General features: G+C 51.9%; 1 protein-coding gene and 1 pseudogene across 1 annotated transcript; both read left to right on the top strand.

Moving 5' to 3' along the window:
* The first annotated feature begins 6,955 nt into the window (after window positions 1-6,955).
* ANHX (anomalous homeobox) lies at window positions 6,956-18,912 on the top strand. The gene is made up of 9 exons (XM_090291832.1): window positions 6,956-7,374; window positions 10,211-10,338; window positions 12,494-12,617; window positions 13,576-13,759; window positions 14,044-14,161; window positions 14,901-15,193; window positions 15,864-16,011; window positions 18,019-18,103; window positions 18,302-18,912. Exons 1-9 carry the CDS (start codon window positions 7,126-7,128, stop codon window positions 18,386-18,388), a joined length of 1,416 nt encoding a protein of 471 aa, XP_090147958.1. The 5' UTR covers window positions 6,956-7,125; the 3' UTR covers window positions 18,389-18,912.
* A 3,341-nt stretch (window positions 18,913-22,253) lies between these two features.
* Window positions 22,254-23,674, top strand: LOC149996667 (creatine kinase B-type pseudogene; annotated as a pseudogene).
* The last annotated feature ends 1,237 nt before the right edge of the window (window positions 23,675-24,911 follow it).

The following is a 24,911-nucleotide window of genomic DNA, read 5'->3' as shown; positions in this document are numbered from 1 at the left end:
GCAAGTCATACCTCGTCATACACATGAGGACTCACACAGGCGAGAAGCCACACGAATGCAATGAGTGTGGGAAATCCTTCAGTTTCAGTTCACACCTCATTGTACACCAGAGGATTCACACAGGAGAAAATCCTTATGAGTGCAGTGAATGTGGGAAAGCTTTTAATAGGAAAGACCAACTGATTTCACATCAGAGAACTCACGCTGGGGAAAAACCTTACAGGTGCAGCGAATGTGGGAAATCCTTTAGTAGCAAGTCATACCTTATTATACACATGAGAGGTCATTCAGGAGAGAAACCGTATGAATGTAACAAATGTGGGAAAGCCTTCATTTGGAAGTCACTACTCATTGTACATGAGCGAACTCATGCCAGGGAAAACCCTTATAAATGTGGTCAATGTGAGAAATCCTTCAGTGGAAAATTACATCTCGTTATACACCAGAGAATGCATGCAAGAGAGAAACCCTATGAATGCAGTGAATGTGAAAAGGCCTTCATTAGGAAATCTCAGCTCCTTGTACATCATAGAACTCATTCAGGGGAGAAACCCTATGGGTGTAAAGAATGTGGAAAAACCTTCTCTCAGAAATCCATTCTCAATGCACATCAGAGGACTCACACAGGAGAGAAACCCTTTCAATGCACTGAATGTGGGAAAGCCTTTTGTTGGAAGTCACAGCTCGTTATGCACCAAAGAGCTCATACAGATGAGAAACCTATTGAAGAGTTAAATGTAAGAAACTTTCTCTCAAAGTAAATTTACAGGAAATAACCAGCAAGTGCATGTAGAAGAGAAACTAAAGGAAATCCTGTATAGCAGAGAAGTCATACTGAATAAAAACTTGAGAATGTACAGCATGTGGAAGGGCATCCACAGAAAGCTGTTTTTAATTTTTCTTTATTTACTTTACAAGACAGGGGGAGAGAGTAACATTAAATTATTCCACATATTTATGCATTCACGGTTGATTCTTGTATATGCCATGACCAAGGTTGAACCCGCACCTTGGCATACCGGGACGACACTAACCAACTGAGTTATTGTGCCAGGGCCCCAGAAAGGTCGGGGTTTAAAAAATATTTACTTTTAGAGAGGGGAGGGACAAAGAGATGGAGAGAAACACCACTGTTTGAGCGAGAGAATGATTGGTTGCCTCTCACATGCCCCGAACTGGGGACCTGGCTTGCAAGCCAGGCATGTGACCCGAGTGGGAATAGAATCGGCAATCTTTTGGTTTGCAGGCTGGCATTCAGTCCACTGAGCCACACCCACCAGGGCCCCAGAGAGGTGTTTTTACATGTTAAAAACAAAAAACCACATCAGTATGTATGTACACACAGAAACTTCATGATATAATTGAACTGTATTAAACTTTTTGGCTGTAAGTCATAACTTTTTGTAAATGTATATGAGTGAGGAGCCAAAGTAATGAAATGAATGTTGGAAAGTCATTTTTTACATATAATAAAATTCTCAAAGTGGAAATTTCATAAAGGAAATTAATACAGAATATACTCCTTTGAAATCCATCGTTTATTAAATAGTGTGATTGTAATAACTGGAAATTTCTGCTCTGCAGAGCAATATTACTAAAAATATGTTTCAATAATAGAAACCGTTTCTATTACTTGTCTTTGTAAGTGGGCCTGGCAGCTACCTTTTTGGCTATATACATTAATATGGTGTACATTTCAACTGGTCAGAATATCCTAATGTCTTCTAAGAATCATAGTCCATCACAGTATGCACTCATTCAAGATGCTCCTCCAAGGAGTTGGGTTTATCAGCAAAGGAGGCTGGGGTGTTTTTTACTTTAAATTTTTAATGGACTCCTTAAGTACAGAAAAGCAAAGTGAGCTCTTGTTCTCTGTTAGCATCTTTTAATTATTAGTTCCTTTAATCTCAGTTACCCAGTATAGCTTTAGCTATTGTCATTTAAAAAAAAAGAAAAACATCTGAGAATATATTTATTGAGTTTAGAAAGAGAGAAAGGGATAGAAACATCAGTCAGTTTCCTCTCATATGTGCTGTGAATGGGGATTGAACCCACAACCTAAGTATGTGTACTGACCTGGTGTTGAACTACAACCTTTCAGTTCAGAGGGTAATGCTCCGACAGAGCCAGGCGTCCAGGACACTATTGTTATTAGTAATGTAGCTCACTTGTCAATTGTAGCTGAATGGTGTTTTCTGTAACACAGTTAAGCAGTGCTGAAACATGTACATATGGTTGTAGTACCAGGGTGGTGAGAAATCATTTCGCCAACCTACAAAGTTTGTTTGCTTCACAACTTCACCAGCTTTCTTATGTGAATGAAGATTAAGGTGGAAAGAGTTGGGTCCTTTGCATTTAGTTTAGGGTTATGTTGGAGCAATATGAGGATGCAAACCATAGATATTTCTGAAGCACCCCCCAGTTTGTACCCTTTGCTTCAGGAGGGAATGTATGTCCTGTTTCATCTTTGAAGGAGGTATGTAATAATCTGGGTGACTAATCCTTACTGTGTTTAGCACGTTATACAGGTTACAATCTCAGGATACCTGGCATGAAGAATGATTAATCACAGAAGAGAAAAGAAAGCTTGGATAAAGAAATAATTTCAGATATTTGCTAAAGGATATTCTTTAAATCTGAAAAATATAATGAATATGTATTTTATCATTGATGTTCCAATGAAGATACAGTAACCGTAAGCATCGTATTGAAAATCTACATCAGTTTCCTACTACGTCAGGTCAGTTAGATTTTTAAAGTTGCTGCATTATATGATTCAAATCCAGATGCAACCTGGAAGATAGTGATCAAATTATGTGGCAAAGGATAGTGCTGGATTTGGTTTTAATCTCAAATGCAATGGAAAATTTACCAGATAAAGGGAACTGAACAGAAATTAATAGATGTGCAGGTAGAAAAAGAAAAGAAAAAAAGAACTAGAACTTATATAAAAAATGGAATCTGTGGTGTGAAAGTACTTAGGCCCTCCCTCCAATTCTGCCCAGCCCCAGAAGACAAAGAGGTTCCAGAGACTTTTCAGTAACAGTTGATAATTTTCAGAAAAGCTTAAGGGAAGGTAATAGCAACATTTTACAATGTTTCCCAGGGAAGAGACATTTGCAGGGTAGGGGGTGACTTTTGAGTCATACTTATGAACATAGATTTTAACCCCGTAAATGGGATTTTTATTAAGATGCATGTAATCACATATGTATTTTTAAAAGCCTTGACATTGTTAAGTGTGGCAGACCCCTAGTAGTGAGCCTGGCCTTCCTTCATAACCAACAGAATGACAACGTTTCTCCTAATGGCAATGTTTATTGCCAAAAGGTTACACTTCTCCATTTTCTTTGCAGTTCAGTGTATTTATGTAATGATATGGGAATACAAGTTGCTGGGAGGGTCTAATGGAAAGGTTCTCAAGAAGGAAAATGAACAACTGGGAGATGCCCCTGGTGTCCTTTAATTTTTCTCTTCAATATGGAGCATGTCGTGGTTTGGTTTCACCAGCTATCCTAGAACTTGAAATGCTGAGGAGGTAGGCACCTGCAGAATGCAACGGAAGATAGACTTTGTGCCCAAGGACGGTGGAGCCACTGTAGCCACCGTCTGCTTCCAACATCTGGGTATGTTTTACACAAAAACAAGACACGGCCACTTTCCAGCCACCGTTTTGGCAGGGGAGGTGGGGAGAACAGTTGGTTGTGGTCCCCATAGCTGAATCTGACCCTACGGTAAGGTGTTTGGAAGAAGATAATAATCAAAATCATTTTATGAAAATAACCACACTGCCCTATTATCATTTCAATAGGTAAGTAGATAAATCATTTGATGGCATTTAATAGCCATAGATATTTTTAAATATTAAAGTAGGTTAGAAATGAACCTGCTTAACTACTTCAAGGAGTATGTTTGCAAAAATGATTAATGTCATACGTAATGGTAAAACAATAGACATCCACCTTTAAGAAAATTACAGAGTTGGTCATTAAGTTTGTTAAACAGCATAAGGAAAGTTCTAGCCAAGGTTTGAAAAAGTGATAAGGAATTGGGGATTAGGGCAGAAATAAAAAATTTCCAATTTTATACCCATCAGTTTTATTCAGGTTAAACAAAGACCAATACCCTGTGATTTCACTCATGCGTAATCTAATGAAGAAAAAGAACTGAACAAGCCAACAGACAGAGAGCAGGATGATAGCTAGGGGTGGGGGGAGGTTAGGCCGTGGGGGGATTGGCCAAAAAGGAAGAAGGACTCATGGATGCGGGGGCAGGAAATGCAGTAAAAACAGTAAAATGAAGGCATCAAGAAAGAAATTAAGCTGTCAGAAAAAAATATATCGCTGCTCTGATCCTTGGTGCAGCTAGCGAGAGGAGAGGTCCCCCAGAGTGAAGGGGGGAGGACACACAGACCTCAGTCTCCCGTGGACGGCCATGACTGTTCAGAGTCCGGGAGAACCCACCTCAGAGGGGTTTCCTACTAACTCCCCTGGCTCATCCTGTAACTCTTACAGGTGGTAGGACAAGTGTGATGCTGGCAGAGAAAGGTGAGGAAAGATGCTGCTGAGATAGAGAATCTAAAAATAGAAAAACAATACCTTTTTATAAAAATTAGAAAGCATGAAGAAGGAAAAAAGGAAAATGCGTAATAATAATTTTATCACCCAGGGTCACCCAGGTGTTAACCTTTTATGTCGACTTCTCAGATGGGCCCATGTCACTGAAACTGTCTCGTAACTCGCCCCTGGCGTTGTACGATGTGCCATGATCCCCAGTCTTATGCTGGCATTTCTGAAACCGCGTCCGCGCGCCGGCAGGCACTTCCACGAGGATGAACTGCACCGAAGTACGTGTCTGAGCAGCGCGGCAGCAGCTGCGAGGCCCACGGGCCTTGACCGGGGTCAGCGAGAGTCCGGGGCCGCCACCCTCCTCGCCAGTGAAGAAGCAGCCGAAGCGCGCTGCCGGATGCTCGGGATCACCCGGGGGTCAGCGCGCCGGATCCCTGGTGCGGGGGGGGGCTGCCTCGGTCCCGAGGTTGAAAGGCGCCGTCGTCCCCTGGGGCCAGGGAGCGACCCAGGCGGGGCTCGGCTCCTCTGCAGGCGGCCTGGGGGCAGCCGGAGTCACCGCCTCCCGTGAGTGGGGTTGGTGGGGTGGCGCCCTCGCCTCCGCTGCAGTGCGCAGGCCCCGCCTGCTCCGTCCAGGGGCTGAGGACTTGCAGGCCCAGGGTCGCTGGCGCCTCCAAACGCCAGAAGCTCTTGCTGCCCCCCGGACAGCACGGACCCCGGTCACGGGGGCGCCATGCGGGGCGGGCCCCTCGTCGGGATTGGCCGCAGCCTCGATACTTTGTAGCGAGCGCACCTGCTGTGCTGCCTGGCCGCCGCCGCGGCGCCGGCAGAGCGCGTGTGCAGCGGGTCAGCACCGAGGTGAGTGGGCCGTGGAGGGCACCCCTGGGGGAACCTCGCGCCCAAAAGGAGATCCGGCCGGGCAGGGCTCGGCCTCAGCTGCGAGCCGTGTGCGTTGAAAGGTAGGTGGCATGGGGCGCAGCCAGAGGGGTGTAGGGGTCAGACGTTTGAGCGGACCCACCCTCCTCCCATCCCCCCCACCCCCGCCCAGGGCCCGGTCCCCTCAGTGTCCAGGGCTCGTCTGCGGGAGCCGGGCCCTTAGCCCATTTCCTGCCTTTCCTGGAGCTCCGTGGGGCTGACACTGGAAGAAACCCGGGTCGTGAGGCTAGCTCTCCGCTTCCTGTTCCCATGGAACCGCTGGAGCCTCAGGTCTGTCAGGGACGCGGGGTCTGGGCCTCCTGCCCGTCAGGACAGGGAGAATCGCAGGGCCCCGAGTCAGGACCCGGTGAGGTGGCGGCATAGGTGAGAGCCCGTCCCGTCCCCGCGTGGGCGTCCGGGCATGGAGCCGGGAGGACGTGGCGGGGGGAGGGGTCCAAGACCCAGGAGCGAGCGCAGCGCATACAGATTTTTCGCAAACGTAGTGGGAAGTTCTGCAGCATCTGCTAAAAACTTAAGATGTCGCACAGCACTGCCTGTGAATTGGACCCCTGGGTGCCTGGTCCACAGAAATCACGTGTTATTTTGAAAAGCAGTGACAACAAGTTACCTAAATATCCACAGGGGCAGGAAAGTTGAACAAGTGGCAGACCGACCCTCTTTTTATGGGACGCTTTGCCGCATCAAGCCAGCGCGCCAGGAAACGTCTGTGGTACTAGTGGGATGAGCAGTATGTCCGTGCTGTTCAAAATATAGGTGTGCGCACAAAAGAAAACCTCAGAAAGCCTTAAAATTCAGAAGCGCGGGCCTTGGGGTGTAATGGCTCCGTTATCTTCGCTTGGGCACTGAGGTCATCCCTCTGGGGCCAATTACCCGAGGCCTCAGTCAGCGCCGCTGCGGAATGTGGCTGTGAAGGGGCGGGAGCTGCAGTTCCGCCATTAGTGGCGCAGCGAGGCCAAGCGAGGGTGTGTGGTTTCGTTTTGTATTTTTTTAAATTTGTGTGATCAGGGCAATCTTTACAGCTTGGTGCTTTTCAAATCAGAAGTTTGAGTTGTTTTCAAAGTCAAAATAGTTAAAACCACATGGGACTTGTCCGCCTCCTGCAGGCCCCATGGCTCCTCTTGTCAGGAATGTAAATGGCCTCTGCCCGGCGCCGGCACAGGGCAGCTCTCAAGGCTGGTAGACGCTTTTGCATCCGTCTCGCAGATGCTGGGAAGTGTGCTGACCCCACACACATGGTCTCTGACCCACCGAGTCCAGAGGAGAGGGCGAGAGAAAGCAAACCTAATAACTGTGTATGAGAACAGGGGGAAACGGGGTGGTTAGACGCCCAGGGTGGGACTCTTGTGCAGGCCCCTGGAGAATGGAGGGAAGGTGCAGAGGAATGAGCGATAGCATCTTGCTCAGGAGGGGTGGACAGCGGGGGGACTTAGAAGAAATGCCACAGGCCTCTGGTCCCTTCTGCTTTTTCTTAGGTGCCTGTCATTATTGCCAACTTACAATTGCCAGTGGGCAGGACGGGCCTCTCAGAGTTGGTGTGAGGACTGACTTATAATCTGCCTGTGGTCAGCACTGGCCATTGTCATGACCGTCACCTTGTTTATAGAGTGGTACAAGTGAACACAGGATGCAGAGCTTCTTGAAGATGCTGAGGGGGAGCAGGTGCCCCAGTGTCCCCCTGGAGGAGCTGGTGACCCTCGCTGGCAGGCTGTGCCGGGACCTCCAGGACGACCCTGCCCAGGTGCAGCCCTTGGTCACAGCTGTGTTGGGCAGCCAGCTCCGCATGTACCTCCTGGACAACGAGGATGTGGCCCTGGTGTGCGCCCGCATGCTGGCCCAGCAGCAGGAGCACCAGGCCGCACGCCGGCTGTTGCAGGTAGGACTGGGCTGGAGTGAGGGCGGTGCAGAGAGGGGCAGCCTGAAGAAGGTGGAATACCTGGAAGTCAGCAAGGGCCTGAGGAGAGGGGCTATACGTGAGCCAGGATGGTCCAGTCTCACTTTAGTGAGTTCTAAACGGCTGGGTGATGTGAGGAAAAACGATCCATTTTTCAAATGTTTACTGAGTGGTGGTCCTTACTTGGAGGGCTGGCGTCCCAATCGACGAGCTCAGTAGTCAAGACAGACCCGTGGTCTCGGTCCTGTAGCTGGGGGTATGCAGTCAGGGACTCCGAAACCAAAAGTATCTTTGTCGTCCATCCAGTGGTACTGGGGCCTCAAGTCATTTGGCATCAAAAACTGGCCTGTATTGATGTGAAGGAATTTATGGTTTTTTTGTTTTTGTTTTTTTTTTTTCAAGAAAGATTTAATGTATTCCTATTTAGAGAAGGGGGATGGGTGAGGGGGGAGAGAGAGAGGGGGAGAGGGAGAGGGAGAGGGAGAGCAGCATCAGCTGGTTGCTTCTCATATGCAGGCAGACCAGGGATGGAACCCAGGCATGTGCTGTGACTGTGAATGGAACCGGTGACCTTTTGTTTTGAGGAATGCAGCCAACCAAGTGAGCTACACCGGTCAGGGCTGTGGTCTTAATGTAAAGGTTTTATTTGTTTATCTATCAATGTATTTGTTTATTTATTTATTTGTAGGGAGGTGGGAGGAAGGGAGACAGAGAGGGAGAGAAACATCGCTATGTGAAGGAAACATCGGTAGTTCCCACACACCCCAGCTGTGGACCAGGCAGGCCAGTACCCCAGGCCCTCCTGGTAATCAAAGCAGCAACGTTTGGTTTGCACGCCTGCACTCAATCTCCTGAAGCACACCAGCCAAGCAGGACCTTTCTTTACCCACATAAGATGACTGGTGTATTCGTCTGTCTAAATACTGGCATGTTTGATTGGAGGCTGCTGCCTGCCCCAGACTACATAGGCACACATCATATATACCATGTGCCTGTGTTGCTTCCTGAAATCTGAGCAATTCTGAATTCCAAGAAACAAACAGCTTAGTGGGCTTTAGTAAGGGATTTGAGGGCATGTCTATGCATAATTCATGTTGAGTTTACTTTAAAGATACTAGTTTCCCCAGTTTTTTGTATTTCCACTCCTTCCCCTCCCAGCCGTGGGGTGTCGTCCAGCCCCCACGTCTGTCTCGTAAAACTGCACATGGGACCGTGTGTGCGCCAGGGTAGTGGCCTCAGGCCCGGGGATCTGAGCCTGCCCGCTCTCCACGCGTGACTCCACACTCTGTCCCCGCCTTTTCCACAGCAGCCATGATGGCTTTCTTGTTGTTCCTAGATATTTCTTTGTTCCAGGCTGGTGATTTGCCACCTTTCTGGTTCCTGCTTTAAATGTCACCTGTGTAGCCCTGGCCAGTGTGGCTCAGTTGGTTGGAGCATCATCCCATGACAGAAAGGTTGTGGGTTTGATTCTCATTCAGGGCACATGCCTGGGTTGTGGGTTTGATGCCAGGTCCAGGTGGGTATGATCTGCTCTCCAGACGCATATATGAGGTAACAGATCCATGCCTGTCTCTTGAATCGATATTTCTCACTCTCCCTTCCTGTCTAAAAGCACTTAAAAATATATATTAAAAGAAAAAGAAATGTCATCATGTCTAGGTAGTGCCCCCTTTATCCCCCAGTGCAGCGCCAAATTCCATCCGCGGACACCTTCCGGCCGTAATTGGAATTCTTTGTCAGTACGTGCTTCCTCTGCCTCCCCTCGCTGTACTGTGTGCTCTGGGAGGGAGGGGCCGCCCCTTTCTCATCACAGAACCGATGAGACCCAGTGTAACACTTGGGACATAGGAGGTGCTCAGTGTTTTAAATGTGTCCAAATAAATGGATGAAGTAAAGAAACAAGGGAACCCTGAATTAGACTTGTGATAACCACCATGAAAGTATCCCTGATGAGATGCTGAGCGACCCTGTTGAGGAGTCTCCCAGGAAGGGGTGAGAAAATCTGTCAGGAAGGTCCAGGAATGTCTCTGAGGAGATGGCATGTAGCTGAGACCTGAGAGGTCATCGTGGGCACACCACACGAAGAAAGGGCGTCTCCCACCCAGGCCATGTCCTGGAGGCCATGAGGTTCCCATGGGTGGCTGAGAATTGTGCTCAAGGCCGGTGCTGGTCCTGGCTGGAGACTGCAAGTCCCAGCCCAGCATCATGGGTATTTTCTGGTTCTCAGCGGCTCCCTCACCAAGAGGGTCCTGAGAACACTGGAGTTCAAGGCCAAAGACACACCCTGAGTGTAGTGTCCGAGGAGGCCAGTGCCAGATGTCCTTGGTCATCTTCAGAGTCTGGTTCTGTGAACAGACTAGGACCGCTTCCTCTGGCTCATCTCAGAATGCTGTCACTGAGCACTGAGTAGCCAGCCTGCTGGAGGGAGAAAAAAAATCTTTCACATAAGTTTTGGGTCAAGCTTTAAAACCCCAAATCTGACAGCGCGGTCCCACCACAGCTCTGCCTCGTGTGACCATCGTCCAGTCATGTGCCTGCCCTTTGCCTCACCTGTGAGGAGTGACTGAGACAGCACTCACTTTAGTGCTTTTCGGGAGGGTTGAAGTGCTGATGGTCATGGTGGCCCGCTGGGTCACCGGGGACACAGCACTGCACCCAGTGGAGATCAGAGCACTGGCCGCCTGGTCATGCCCTTACTGCTCAGCACATCAGTGAACAGCTCTTCCCGAGGCTCAGGTCAGGTCAGGTCATGTCAGATGGCAGTGCTCCATGGTGGGTGATGGTGGCCAGTTGGGTCTCAGCAGGTTCTTCTTGGCAGGGGTGCAATGTGCCAGGAGGCAGCCAGGCGCTGGTACAGCTTTGGAATGACGTTCACTACCATCTGACCATGAAGAGGCTGGGTGTGCCTACACTGACCCCGGTGCAAAAGTTCCGCTGTAGGAAGAGGTAGGTCACTGGGCCTTATCTGTGCTTGTTCCCCAGGGGTCCTGAGGGATGTGCCATCCAGAAGGGCTTAGGAGAAACAGGCAGGATGATTAGGGCAAGAAAAGTCAGCTGAATCACCCAGTCAAAAGATAATAAGCTCATGATTAGCCAATGTGCGTGATACAGTTGGCCATGGGGGTGCATTCCCACCTTTGCCAGTTGGGGAGGGAGTGGTTCCCAGAGCCCAGGCAGAGAATTCCAGTTGCAGCAAGAGCTACTGCCCCAGGTGGGTAGTGTGGCCTCACTGCCCTCTGTCCGTGTAGCGTGAGCAGCCCAGCACGTGTGCCTCAGGTAAGGCTCCGCAGGTGGTTCCGGTCCCAGCCCCGCCCCTCAGGGGTGTGGGACGTTTTAGAGCAGCAGTTCTCAACCTTTCTCACGCCCCAACCATTTAATACAGTTCCACATGTTGTGGTCACCCCCAACCATAAAGTTATTTTTGTTGCCACTTCATAACTGTAATTTTGCTGCTGTTATGAATTGTAATGTAAATATCTGATATGCAGGATATATTTTTATTGTTACAAATTGAATATAATTAAAGCATAGTGTGATTAATCACAAAGACAATATGTAAATATATATGTGTTTTCTGATGGTCTTAGGTGACCCCTGTGAAAGGGTAATTCAACCCCCGAAGAGGTTGTGACCCACAGGTTGAGAACCGCTGTTCTAGAGCTTAAACAAAGAGGGTGCTTAGAAGATTGTGTGGCCCAGGAGATACTAAGTACATTTTATACATAATAATTACCACCATGACCATAATCAGCACTAAGAAGCATTACTACTAGTAGTTCATGTTACCGTTGTCACCATTCATGGAGGAGGAAACCAAGGTAAAGAAAAGTTAGTGACCTGCCTAGGTTACACATCTGACCAAGTTAAAGCCAGGATTCCAGCCCAGACAGTGAGGCCACGCAGCCTTTGTTCTTGGGTGTCCCCTGCTGCTCTGCAGGGACACTGGGCTCCTCGTAGCGTAATTGCTGCGACTCCTGAGCTGTGGGGCCTGGTTATCAGAAAAGATGGATTCCTTTCGTACCAGAGAGGATATTTTTCATGCTTCCCACCCAATCGAATGAGCTATGCCCTTAAGCCCAAGCGTTAATGAGCCTTGGGGTCTTTGGGGATGTAGTCAGGTCCCTCCGTATGGATACGGACGGCCTGCCAGAATGCAGGTCAGCAAACAATATGGTTTGGGACGAGTGGATGGTGTTTGTGAAGAGGCTCCTAATTGGTGGGGAGCTGACCTTGGGTGTGGATGATACATAGTAGTCAAGGAAACAGAGCACATTCCCTAATTCAGAGTGAGGTATGCCAGGCAAGGTCTTCATAGGTGGACTATGACACACTGTTCTTTGCTGTGGGGAGGGGCTGATGTGCAGACCTGTGCACTCCTTGGAGGAGAAACCTCAGCAAGTGGACCTCAGGCATAAGGAGGGAGTGACATTGGAGTTACAGCAAATGGTCAGTTGAGCAGCAGAGGCAGGAGGTTCTTGGATTCACTGGTAGTGGAATAAGAAAGGGCTGTGTGAAGATAGATTTTGGAGGATTTGCTGATGGCTTGAATGTATTGGGAGAGGAAAGGACGAATAAAGTCGAAATGCAGTGTTTTGGGCTGGAGTGGCAGGAGGGTGGTCTCTCATCAACGTGCACAGGGTGGGGGCTGGGGAAGATTTGGAGTGTGGGAGATAAAGCTCCTTTTGGGCTTTGGGATGAGTGGGAGGGATGTGTTTTTGATGTCCATGGGGATTTATTCAGTTGGTGTTTGGATATCAGTTCTGTATAGACAGGTACTATTTGTTTATATGTCACTTTTATTTTGCAAAAATTAAAATTTACACAATAGTGATGCATAACCAACCTCAATCTCCTGACCATCCAGCTTTGACAGTTTTTTGGCCATTCATCAGCACTGGCATCTCACTGAGTGGCGAGACGTTTGTGAATGTGTGGAGCGCAGTGCCTGCCGGGTGAACCCCTTCCTCCTTGGGGGCATGGGCCCCAGCAGAGAGGTCCAAGGAGCAGTGAGTGTGATGAGAGGAAGCGCCTAATGGTCTGCAGCACTTGGGGAGTCTTCAGGGGAAGGGATGTGTAACACCTCCCTACTGCCGTCCCCCAGGAACCCGCCACCCCCGTCCCTCTGCCCTGAGGGTCTGAAGAGCAGGCACTTCCCTCGAGAGGTTCGCCAGAAGTTGCAGGACTTCGCCTCGAGTGTGAGCATCAACCCCAGCAAGGCCCAGCGGGTAAGAGCCCAAGCGAGTTAGGCCAGGCAGCCGTGCCCCTGTTCGATCTCCACCCTCACGTGCCACCCCGTCCTTAGGTGGCCCATCCGCCATGCCTGCCCCGTGGTCCGGCTTGCCAGGGCGCTGGCGGTCTGCAGGTTTCCTTGAACTCCTTTGGGGACTGGAGATTGTTGTCTGGCAGCCCATGACGGTCCAGCCTGCACACGTGCAGGGCTTCGTTTTCTCACGTGAGGTCACGTGTGGCTTCAAGAGATGCTGTCGCCTGGCACGGGGTCCCCGGGGGAGGGTGTTGCGTGCCTGCCTTCGTGAAGGAGAGTCAGATGCCGGTGTAGCCCACTAGGCGCTGAGGCCGGAGCCCCGAGGCTGCCGCCCGCAGAGAAGCGGCGCGACCACGTGGCGGGAGGGAGTTTGTCGCGGCTCAGAAATGTGGTCCTTCGCTTTAGGAAAGGTCTCCCAAGAGGGCGCTGTGCCACTTCCGGTGCTAATGTTCGCCCACCCGCTGTTTCCCGCCCAAGCAGCGGGGCTGTAGCTGTGAGTCCCGCCCAGCTCCGTCCGCTCCTCTCAGCTCTGCTGCGATTGGCCCGCCCGCTTTTCCGACATCCAATCGGCAGGGCTATCTCTATGATTTTTCGCCCCCCACCCCTTTGACTTATTCCCCGTCCAATCCGAAGGGCCCTCCGATGATTGCCCCGCCTACTGTGACAGCAGAGTTTTGTGCCGGCCGCTGAGGAAGGGTCGGGTGCGTGCTTTCTGTCGGCCGTGGTTGGTTGCGGACGCGGCGTGTCCGCATCCGCACGTCCGTCCCGAGGCTTCCGGCTCTGGGTGGCCGTCGGCGGGTCTCGGCGCGAGGGCTCCCCTGTAGGTGGCCTGGCCGCTGCTCTCCCTCCGCCCCACCGCAGCCCCGAGCGACAGTGCTGCGTGGGCCGAAGCGGGGCTCGAGGGTCGCTGTTCCCCGCAGGACACCCTGGCCGCGGAGACCGGCCTGACCTCGGAGCAGGTGTACAACTGGTTCGCCAACAACCGGCGGCGCCGGAGGGTCGGACAGCTGCAGCGCGCGGAGCCGGCGGGGGACGCGGCCGCGGACCCCCAGCAGCCCTCACGCCAGCCCGGCCTCGGGCGTGTGCAGCGGCCTCCGTGGTCAGGTGAGTGGCCCGAGGGCCCCGATGGGAGCGCGGACGTTGAGGCTGAGGGTCGGGTAAAGCTGCCGCCACCGTTTTGAGTTTCGAGGCCTCTGTGTGGCCGGGGCCGGAAGTCAGGTCCCTTTGGGAAGGGGGCCCAGCGCCAGGGTGTGGGGGACAGAGAGTCCTGGGATGACTCGCTGGTTCCAGCCTTTTCCAGCCAGCGGGGCCCCTGATCACCTGCTGGGACGGAGGCTGGAACCGGAGCTTCGTCCCACCTCCCGTCCCATCTGGTCGGCTTCCCACAGGAGGCGAGGAGAACGGGCACGCACGGTCCCCGGTGGCCCCGCAAGGGCCGTGGGAGCCTCTGTCCCTGGCTTCCGACTTTTCTGGGGACGAGACCACGGCAAGACCACTGACTGCCAGGTACCGTCGTCCCCTCAGGCTGGGGACCTTCTCCCTGTTCAGCCCCCTCCTTTCAGGAGGAGACCAGGCCTGGGGTGGGCACGGGGACGCCAGCCGTGACGCCAGCCGTGGCCCCAGGGGTGGCGGAGCCTGCGGCCGGGAGCCCAGGTCAGGGGCCCCGCACTTGTTCACAGGAGTGTGGCTACACGTGTGTTGTGGAGAGTGGGTAAGACACACACCGAAAGAAAGATACGCAAACGTACCGCCTCCAGGCGCACCCGGCTCTCACGGCTGGTCGCCTCCGGTGTTCTGTGCGGCGTGTGTCCTGCAGAGTTGGTGACAGGCAGCGCTGCCCGAGTGAAGCGGGAGCTGCAGGACGGCCGTGTGGGCTGTTAGGAAGGTCCCTGGGGGTGGGGCTGTTGACAAAAGCCCAAGAGCATCACCTGAGACACCGGGAGCACTTGTGGAACAAGGATCGTTAATGGTGTTATCACCTGCCGCCGACCAGCAGGCTCTTGCTGAGCGGTCCCCGCTTTCCGTATTGTGGAGGACGCTTCACTGAAGGTCCTTGCAGACGAACTGCTGGTGGCCCTTAGGTTTCTCACAGTGGTGTTTCTAAGTGTCTCCGGAACGTTTGCAGCCACAGGGAGGGCAGTGAAGCTTTTGGGATTAGGGGGTGGTGGTCCCTGTGCCTTCAGTGACAGCCCTGGCCTGAGTGGTTCTCTGTCCACCGAGAAACAGTGTTCGTGGTGTCTCCCAGGTCTCTGCCGGGCGGTGAGATGTACCAGGAGGGGCGCTGCCATGGTCCTGATGCTGTCCTTGCCGTCTGCCGTCACCCTGGCCTCGACGTGCAGGCTGCGTGCAGTGACACGCCAGACCGTTCTTCTGCTGGCCCCAAGTCATGGCCGAAGCCCCTTGCGCTGGCATCCTCTGGGGACGTTTCCTTTCAGACGGAACTGCTTGTCCGCAGTCCTGGGATGGAGTTCATGAAACGCCCTGCAGATGCTTCCATGGCCGTGCCTGTCACCACTGTGGTGGAGGCCAGCCCCACAGGTGAGTCTGCTCCACAGGGACCATGAGTTTCTGTACCAGAAGCTGCAACTATTGGGGTCTCTGGGAGCATAGAGAGGTGTTGGAAGGGCCAGGGCTTTGCACCTGAATCCAGCCAGGGCCGCTTGCTTGTTGTGGGTCTGACGTCAGGCCCGCCCGGCCTGGTGCCACCCCCAGGCCAGCTGAGGGCAGCTCCTGCTCAGCTCATGGGACTCCTAAGTGTCTTTAGACCTCGAAAGTTGTCTATGAGCCTAAGAGATATTCTGACAGATTCCTGTGAAACAATTTAAGAAGAGAAAGGGGCAAGGTGAGGGGGTGGCACCTTGTACCTCAGTGAAGTCTTGGTGACACCTGAGGTGAAAGGTGAAAATGACCTAGAAGTGTATTTGCCACATGGCAGTGGGGGCTGGGGCAGATTTGGGGGCTGAGTCTTTTGGGTGGGGATGGTGTGAGGAGGTCTGGAATGAGAAATCATAATGTGCCCCCCCTTTTGTTTTCTGGAAGCCTGAAAGGGCTGATGAGGTGAACAGTTGAGGCTGGTCGTTGTTGTGAGAGGGAGGCTGCAGCTGGGGGCAGCCGGGCCGGACACTCCTGGCTTACGCATCCTGGTTGTGCTGCACGTGAGCCAGGCTCGTCCTTTCCACATCAGGTTGTAGGCTTTGCTCCTGTCTAGGTTTCACGGATGCACCGGGCAGAGACCCCCAGAGGACATACGTGGAGGAGGATTTCAGCACCAGCATTGGGCAGGCAGAAGGACAGGCGGGGAGCTTCCTGGTGACACGGCCCCCCCAACAGGCTCCGGAATTTGTCCCTCCCCAGAGGTGAGCTTGCACACCCCACCCCAGCCCCTATGGTAACGATGAAGTTCTTTGCTTACAGGTTTTTGGGAACGACAAGAGACCCCATCCTGAGCATGCATCTATAAAAAAGAAGAGGGTTGTTTCACTTCAGACAGAATAACACATGGAAGCCTGAGAGTAGGCATGGATGTCTGTCCTGGGGATGTTGGGCAGGCAGGCCTCTCCCTTGAGATTGCCCTGTTCCTTATCACCCTCTTTCTAGAATCTTCTTTGTTCCATAGAAAGGCTGTTTAAGAGTGTCTGAGCATGATAAAGATCCTGGTTTTATATCCAAAATATCTATTTTCAAGGGGCTTGAGAGGACCATGGGCAGCCTGGGTGGCGTGCACTGTGGCCGTGGGGCTGGGATAGTGGCATAGGAGGCAGCAGATGGGAGGGACAGAGGAGTGTGACGGGGTCCTCTGCTGGAGGGGGAATCTGAGCGTGACCCTAGGGCTTGGGTCTCTGTAATCTTGCAGATGTCGGCCAGGTGTCCAGTGAGGGCAGAATGGCAGGGGGACATGAGAGAGAGGGGTACAGTCCCTGAAGTCTCAGACTCTGCTCCTTATGGAGTAGCCAGATGGAAAATGTTGACTATACGGATGGATTGTCTCTGTTGTTGTTATGGCTACATAGGCGAGATGGAACACTCTGAAGCGGTGTATAAAGTTAAGCAAAGGATTTTTAATGATGGCCAGGAGTTGGGCAGACCCTGAGCTGGTCTCTAACATGCTCCAACCTCCAATGGAGTCTAAATGCTGGGTTTTTATACTGGTGCAGTCTCTTTGTTTCTTCTTTGGCGGGGAACAGCCTTAGGAAGAGGGGGCTGGGCAGGACTGCAGGGGTGTCTTGGCAGTAACAGGAACAGAAGTTCACAAGGCTAAAGGTTATCTTCGATGGCAGTATAGCTCTTCAGCCAGGGACGAACTCCCTGTGAAGCAATTTATTTTCAAAGGGCTAGACATTCTGCAAAGCACAACCTTCACAAATGTTATAAACCAGACACAAGCAAGCAAATGGGAGGTGATAGAGGCTGAAGTCCTTTTAGCTTGTAAATCACTAATTGCTATAAGACTCCTTCTTACATTCCTTTTTCCAAGGCCTTTTAGCAAGTCCTTGCTACTTCTTAGAAAGAACAGTTAAAGCCCTTACGTACTTACATATTGAAACTTTTTACAGGGACTATTTGGTGCCCCTACATTGTGAGCTGCGAAACCAGCACGCATAGATAATACAAGTCTTCCCCTGCCACGTGCATGACCAAGGCCCTGTTTTCTGCACTTGCATTTACTAGAATCTGATATAAATGAAATCATGTGGTATATATATTGTGTGGCTTATTCTACCTGTCCTGTCTACTGGCTTTGCCCTGTTGCCGCCATGTGCTCTCATTGTCAGGTCCCATGGTGGCTGTGGGTGGATTAGGGTGTGTTGACGCATCAACTGTAGGGCATTTGGGAGCCTTGGGTTTGGGCAGTGGCAACCATTTTCAAATGTGTGTTGTATGTGCATCAGCACATTTTGTGTCTGCTGTCTACATACACCTAGGAATGGAGCGGCTGGGTCACAGGGTATGTGTGTGATTGCCTTTGGAAGGAACTACTGGACAGTCGTCCCTAGGAGCCATAGTTGTCAGTCACCTCCCCTCCTGTCCATGTTGCTCCTTCTGTTTAGGTCCTAAGGTCCTCTGGTGTCCTTCACCCTGCAGGCCTGTCCCTTCAATGTAGCCTCCTTTCCTTCACATTTCCTTTCTGTGAGCCTGCTCTGACGGACTCTGACCTGCCAGGCCCTGTGTTTGGGTGTTCCTTGGGCCCCTCCAGTGCCCTGCATACCTTGGGGCCCTGAGGGAGGAAGCTGTTTCTAAGCATGTGGCATTTGGAGGGGCTTGCGGTGCAGAGAGAGAGACCTTCAGGGCACGTTCCACACGGAGTGTAACGTGTAACATGGTGCCCCCTGAGAGAGGCCTGTTTTGATGTGTCCCTTTTGTAGCGTTCCGGAGCTGGCAACTGTCCCTTCCACCTTCCCTGGCCCTGTGCCTGCCGTGGAGCTGAGTGAGCCCCCTCCATCCAGCCAGGTGAGGCTTCCTAGTGGGTAACACAGGTTTCCTTCCTAAGTCCTGGTTCAGGGGCCACAGTGAACATGGGCTGTGGAGCCCTCGAGGCTGATGTTACCAGAAGGGGATCCAAGGGGCGGGCAGTGTGGGGCCGGTGTGTGGTGGGAGGGGGAGCCGTCAGAGGCCTCCTGTGCATGTGATGCTGTGTTGGCTTTGCAGGCGCAGTGGTCCGACAGTCAGGAATCTGGCGATGCGTTCTGGGTGGCCAGGATGCTTCTTGAGCTTTCGGAGGGCACCCTGGGCTGAGCCTCCCCTCTGAGCCAGGCCGGTGCCTCAGGGCAGCAGATGTGGATGTTTGACCGCTCAACACAAGTTACAGAGCCTGATTGTGATGGAAAAAGGAGGTTCCCTTCCCCATGTTCTCTGGTGTTTCCACTGATAAGCGTTGTGGGGTCCTTGGCTCATGATTTGTTTGGATAGATTGGTTGTCAGCTCCCAATGTTGGAGGAAGCATTTCAGAAACGTTCATGAGTTGAGAAGTGGAAGGTGGGTATGTTACATGGAGGCAGTGCTAGATCGTAGGGCCTGGCTCCTAAGCATGTTGTGGGCAGGGAAGGCCTTTGTAGGCAAAGGAGAATGTTCTAGTGCCGGCCACCCTTCCACCTGTCCTGTCACAGGCCAGATTCCCACACAGGTAACTTGGTGAACCAGGCATGGGCAGCGTCCCGAGTCTTTAGGGCCTGTGGGGCTGTTGCCGAGAGGCCATGTGGTGGTCCAGGAGGGTGGGGTGGGTGCATTCCCTCCTCAGGTTGTAATTCATGATGTTTGCATAGTACACTGTATGTTTAATACAATTAAAGTTGAATGTTTTGAATGCCTGATTTTTATTCACTTCACTAATTGTATTCTGTACCTGTGTGTCGTCATCTTCTTGCTGTTGGTCCTCAGCGAGCATTTCACAACATGAGCACATCAACCTGTGTGTCACAGGCTGCTGATGGATATCTGCATTGTTTCTTATGTGTCCATTTCGTAAGCCTCATCACAGGGGACATGTTAGCCATTTGCCCTTTATGTAATGATCACAGTATAACAAGGAACATCCTGGCGGTGCGAGTGGCTGTGCTGATGCTGACAGGGCACTATGGGCCATGTATGTTACATGTCCCTCTACATGTGATTGCCTGGTACAGGTGAGTTTGACAGTTGCGATTGTCTCCTCTAGGCAGCTTGTGTGATGCATTGGGAACAGAGTGAGGGTTGTGCCCACCTTGCTTACAGGATAGTAGGGGAGACAGGTATAGTAGGCAGTTTTGGGTAGTTGTCTGTAGGATGTTGAGAATGAGGGGTGAGTGAGAACTGGGATGGGTGGAGGCCAGTGCCTGAGTGAGGAGACACGGAGGTACCCGGAGTGGACACACCTCAGCTGATAGCCACTGAGCTCTGCCATTGTGGCTGTGTTTTCCTCCACGTTTACTCCGCCATGAAATCCTGGGAACCCTGGCATTACCACCCTCATCACCAAACCACATGCCTGAACAGAAGGTACAGTATTCACTTCCAGCAGAGACATTCTTTTATAGTCATTGTTCCTGCAGAGCACCCATCTTTCAGTATTCAAATATTGACTTAAAAAAGCAAAAGTAGAAAAAGGCTGAGGTCTGTAGAGATAAATATGTATTATGCAGAGTTGAGAGTAAATTAGAGCTGGCGCCCCGTCTCGTGTCATCCCTTTACCTGTTTCTCTCAGGCACAGAATTTTGGTCGGAAGGAAGGAAGGCCAAAATCACGTCAATAGTGATACCTCTGATTGCCACACCCTACTAAATGGAATGAATTTTCCTAATTTATGTCCAAAACTCAGAACAAACCCTATCCTGTCTCCCATGCAGGTGTTGTGCATCATGTCCCCCAAAGTGGCCAGGTGTGATGTTGACTTGCCATTCAGGATGTTTATGCGTTTTAGAGGAAATGTTTCACAAGCGACACTGGGCCCTTCTGGCATGTTCCAGCAGCACACAAGTGGGATTATGCAAATTGTGTTCATGTGACTGAAAACATTCAAGGCTCAGTCTCCGTGGCGCCACCTCTATGTGAAAGCCCTCACTGATCTTCCAACCAGAGAGGCCCATTTAGGGCCCACACATGGTTTGTGGGCCAGGTCCCTCGTCAGGGGTGTGTGAGAGGCAACCAATCGATGCACTCAGAGTTGTTATTTGTTTCCCCCTGCCTTCTCTTTTTTCTAAAAGCAAATACAGAAAGTATCTTTCAGGATAATTGGCTTGAAATAGTCATTATATCATGGAAGCATATTTTAGGGCCTAGGGCACAGTAGCTGAGTGGTGTTGGCTTGTGGGTTTGTGAGGTGAGGAGCCAAGGACAAGAAAACAGCCAAAAGTGTATCAGAGAAGGGGAGGGAAGGTTTTCTCAGGTCTCCATGCAGGCGACTGATTCCTTGGGACTAGTTTTCACGAACACGTCATGCAGACCATAGGCAAGATTTGGGGACGCACTAGTTCTGGTCCCAGTGTGCTTGAGCATGTTGATGTCTGGCCTCACAGGCGCTCAGGAGGGAGAGCTTTGTCTCAGTCCAGGTCATTGAGCAGGAAATGTTCTCAGCTATAAAAAGGAGACATTTTGCAAGTGAGAAGACAAAAGGATTGTGATAGTTTTGTTCCATATCCAAACGAATGTAGCGTGTCAGTGGAAGGCTCAGGTTCCCATCAGTCCTAGAGATGGAACGTTTCTGTTTCCTCAGTCGGAAATGCTTTCATGGCAGAGAAAGAAGTGCAATACAGGAGGCGTCTGGGCTACGCAGTGTGAAAGAACAGTTTTCCTCGCTGACTGACGAGACCAGACCAGGCCGGGTGAGGCCCGAAAACGCCGGCAGGGGGAGGCGGAGGTGGGTATAGCATGGAATAAATGTTGGCGGATGGAGACTAGCATCTGGGCGGTGAACAGAATATACAGTGTTCAGACGATGTATCTTGAAGTTATGAATCTGAAAGTGGTATAATATCGTTAGCCATTGGTGTCCCAATATTTTCCATGAAAATGAAAGAGGCTTGTGCTGTTGCCGGCACAATGATGTCCATTATTATAATTGGTACTATCCTATGTTTTCCTATATTTACTACAAGTTTGTTCTGAAATAAAAATGGCTTATATTAGAGTTTTCGGAAGAGACACAGGAAAACAAAATTGATGTAAAATCCAACCTGAAGAAGTCTATAAAGTGGTGTAGTTATAAGTGTGTCCTCTTTCAGTCATTGGTCATTGAACATTTATGTTATTCTACTGTACTTTATCTTAATTTTTCAGGGATAGGTCCTGAAGATTGGAGTCAGACTTGTACATTTTCAGCATTTCTCTTCTCCTAGTATACGCTGTGGTTAGATAGTACAAGTTGCTGTCTCTTTCAGTATGTAGTTTTTTTGTCATCCCAGAGTGGAATTTATTTTCTAAATATCATCTCAATTTGTTTTTGGGAGTATTTAGAAGTATTTTAGGTGAATTCCACCAATAAGGACCATCTAGGATTCTGTCGTTACTGGTTTTCAGATGTACTTCAAGGGGAGCAAGAAAAGCACTTTATGTAATTAGCTTCACACTAAGGAAGTTCATCGAAACATGGTATTCAGGTATGAATGTTCCTTTTCCTGGAAACGTCTGAGTGAGGTTCTGTGTGCATCTTCAGAGTAACAGCTCAGTGGGTTAGTAGGAATGCTGTCGGGTATAGTGGGAGAAGTGGCAATATGTCATCCAATCTGCTGTTTGTGTTACCTTTTCTATATCCCTCATCATCTTTGTGGGTTTCCATGCTTTTAAAAAAAGTTTTATAAGATTCAGGAACATTTAATTTCTGCACATTTTTTAGCAAGGTTATTTTATTTTAGTTTAGTTTATCTGTTATTAGGGAGAAGGGAAAGGAGAAGGAGAGGGAGAGAAACATTCACGTGTGGTTGCCTCTCACGCGTCCCCAACTGGGGACCTGGTGTGCAACCGAGTCATGTGCCCTGACTGGGAATCGAACGAGTGACACTTGGTTCGCAGGCCAATGCTCCATCCACTGAGCCACTGCAGCCAGGGCTTCCACCATTTTTAAAAGATGTTTGTTCTCACTGTAAGTAAGATAAGTGTGTTAAAGCTATGAAGAAGTATGTTAGCTGTTCGCCTGTGCTGCTCCCGGAGCTGTGGAAAGAACCAGTGCTCCCTTCACGCCCGGTCGCCGGCCCGCCGCCGCCATGCCCTTCTCCAACAGCCACAATACGCTGAAGCTGCGCTTCCCCGCGGAGGACGAGTTCCCCGATCTCAGCAGCCACAACAACCACATGGCCAAGGTGCTGACCCCCAAGCTGTACGCCGAGCTGCGCGCCAAGAGCACGCCGAGTGGCTTCACGCTGGACGACGTCATCCAGACTGTAGTGGACAACCCGGGTCACCCATATATCATGGCGGTGGGCTGCGTGGCAGGTGACGAGGAATCGTACGAGGTGTTCAAGGATGTGTTTGACCCCATTATCGAGGACCGACATGGCGGCTACAAGCCGACTGACGAGCACAAGACCGACCTTAACCCTGACAACCTGCAGGGCGGCGACGACCTGGACCCCAGCTATGTGCTGAGCTCGCGGGTGCGCACGGGCCGCAGCATCCGCGGCTTCTGCCTTCCTCCGCACTGCAGCCGCGGGGAGCGCCGCGCCATCGAGAAGCTCGCCGTGGAAGCCCTGTCGAGCCTGGAGGGCGACCTGGGCGGCAGGTACTATGCGCTCAAGAGCATGAGGGACGCGGAGCAGCAGCAGCTCATCGACGATCACTTCCTCTTCGACAAGCCCGTGTCGCCCCTGCTGCTGGCCTGAGGCATGGCCCGGGACTGGCCGGACGCCCGCGGCATCTGGCATAATGACAATAAGACCTTCCTGGTGTGGATCAACGAGGAGGACCACCTGCGAGTCATCTCCATGCAGAAGGGGGGCAACATGAAGGTGTTCACCCGATTCTGCAATGGCCTCACCCAGATTGAAACACTGTTCAAGTCCAAGAATTACGAGTTCATGTGGAACCCTCACCTGGGCTACATCCTCACCTGCCCGTCCAACCTGGGCACAGGGCTTCGGGCAGGTGTGCACATCAAGCTGCCCCATCTGGGCAAGCACGAGAAGTTCTCGGAAGTGCTCAAGAGGCTGCGGCTCCGGAAGCGAGGCACAGGTGGCGTAGACACCGCTGCTGTGGGCGGGGTCTTTGATATCTCCAACGCGGACCGCCTGGGCTTCTCAGAAGTGGAGCTGGTGCAGATGGTGGTGGACGGCGTGAAGCTGCTCATTGAGATGGAGCAGCGGCTGGAACAGGGCCAGGCCATCGATGACCTTGTGCCTGCCCAGAAGTGACAGCCTGGCCCACACCTGTCACGGCCTCCAGCCCTGCTGCTTCCTAACTTATTGCTCGGGCAGTGCCCACCATGCACCCCTGATGCTCACCACCTGGCGGCTGAGCCCTTAAAGCCTCGCTGTAGAGACTTGTCTCCCTAGGTAGAGTTTATTTTTGTGATGGCTGAGATGTTGCTGATGCTGAAATAAACAAGGGTTTTGGTCCGGTGGAAAAGAAAAAAAAGAAAAAAAGAAGTATGTTAAATTGATACTGAGTATATATTTGATTATGTTTCCTTTTATATCTGTACTTTATCATCAGGGTTTATGTCGGTCATTGCATACAGACTTTGAACTTTGATACGAGGTTGTTTTGACGCCTAGGAACGCTCCCTCTGGAAAACGAGGCAGTGCCTTTGAACAGGTGCCCTTACCCTTCGGGCCAAGCGGCCGAGAGCGTCGCCGGAGGGAACGCACCTGCATTCAGTGAGCAGGGAGCGGGCCAGCAGGCATCAGGATCAGGCAAGAGCGTAGGTGGGAGTGCTCCGTAGACCTCGCCCTTCAGGGTTGCCGTTTATCTCGGTGTTTCCCAGATTCTCCTACGGCACAAGCGTTTTAATTCTGCGCCAGGCTGCCAGAGGCACCGGGAGAGGTCTCCGCCGCAAAGGACGGAAACGTTTCGAGAAGACGGAATGGGGAAGTCGCCGGGGAGGGGGCAGAGGACGTCGGAAGAGAACGGGGTTCACGCCTTTCTGTCCAGCTGTCGGTGACAAGAAGAAGTGCCCGCCAGGCGTGGCAGGAGCTGCGGGTGGGAAGCGAAGGAACAGTCGGGCCGAGCCCGTCGCAATCGTGCGTCTGTGCTGCCATCTCGTGGGCGTTTCGGGGAACGACACGCCAGCGCGTCCTCGGCGGGAGAAGGGGCCGGTGTGAGCGGCGTTCCCGGGCCAGGAGTCCGGTCTGTCAGCGTTGCCAGCGCTCCTGCCGGGCACGCGCCGTTGCTGTGGCCGCCGCAGCGTCCTGGACGGACGAGGAACGAGAAGCGCATTCCCCGTCCCCCCCGCAGAGGTCGGCAGGGAAATAAAGGAAATGGAAACCGGCATCATTTCACGCGCGCGTCCTTCCAGACCGTGTGGTTTCCAGCTACAGTCATCTCCAGGGTTTTCTAGGGACTCGGGAGGGGCGTCAGCGGGAGAGTGTGGGGCCCGGGACCGTCTCGGGAAGGAGAGGAGAAGGGATGCGACGAGTGACGTCGGTCGGAGACGTTCCCCCGCTCGGGGAGGGGCGGCGCGGGGGCCCGGGAGGGGGTTTGCGGGGAGGAGGTGACGGTGGGGTCGCGATCCCGGCAGGGCGGGGTGGCGGGGGAGGGAGAGGAAGGGGTGGTGGCGCGTTTGGAAGGAGCATCGCACCTCCGGGAGCGCTGCGGGGAGGGGCGGGCCGGACGGAGGGCGCGTGCGGGCGTCACC

The sequence above is a fragment of the Furipterus horrens genome, unplaced genomic scaffold, assembly GCF_987537825.1.
Source record: "Furipterus horrens unplaced genomic scaffold, mFurHor1.1.pri manual_scaffold_11, whole genome shotgun sequence".
NCBI classification, from domain to species: domain Eukaryota; kingdom Metazoa; phylum Chordata; class Mammalia; order Chiroptera; family Furipteridae; genus Furipterus; species Furipterus horrens.
This window is presented reverse-complemented; position numbering and strand designations above follow the sequence as displayed.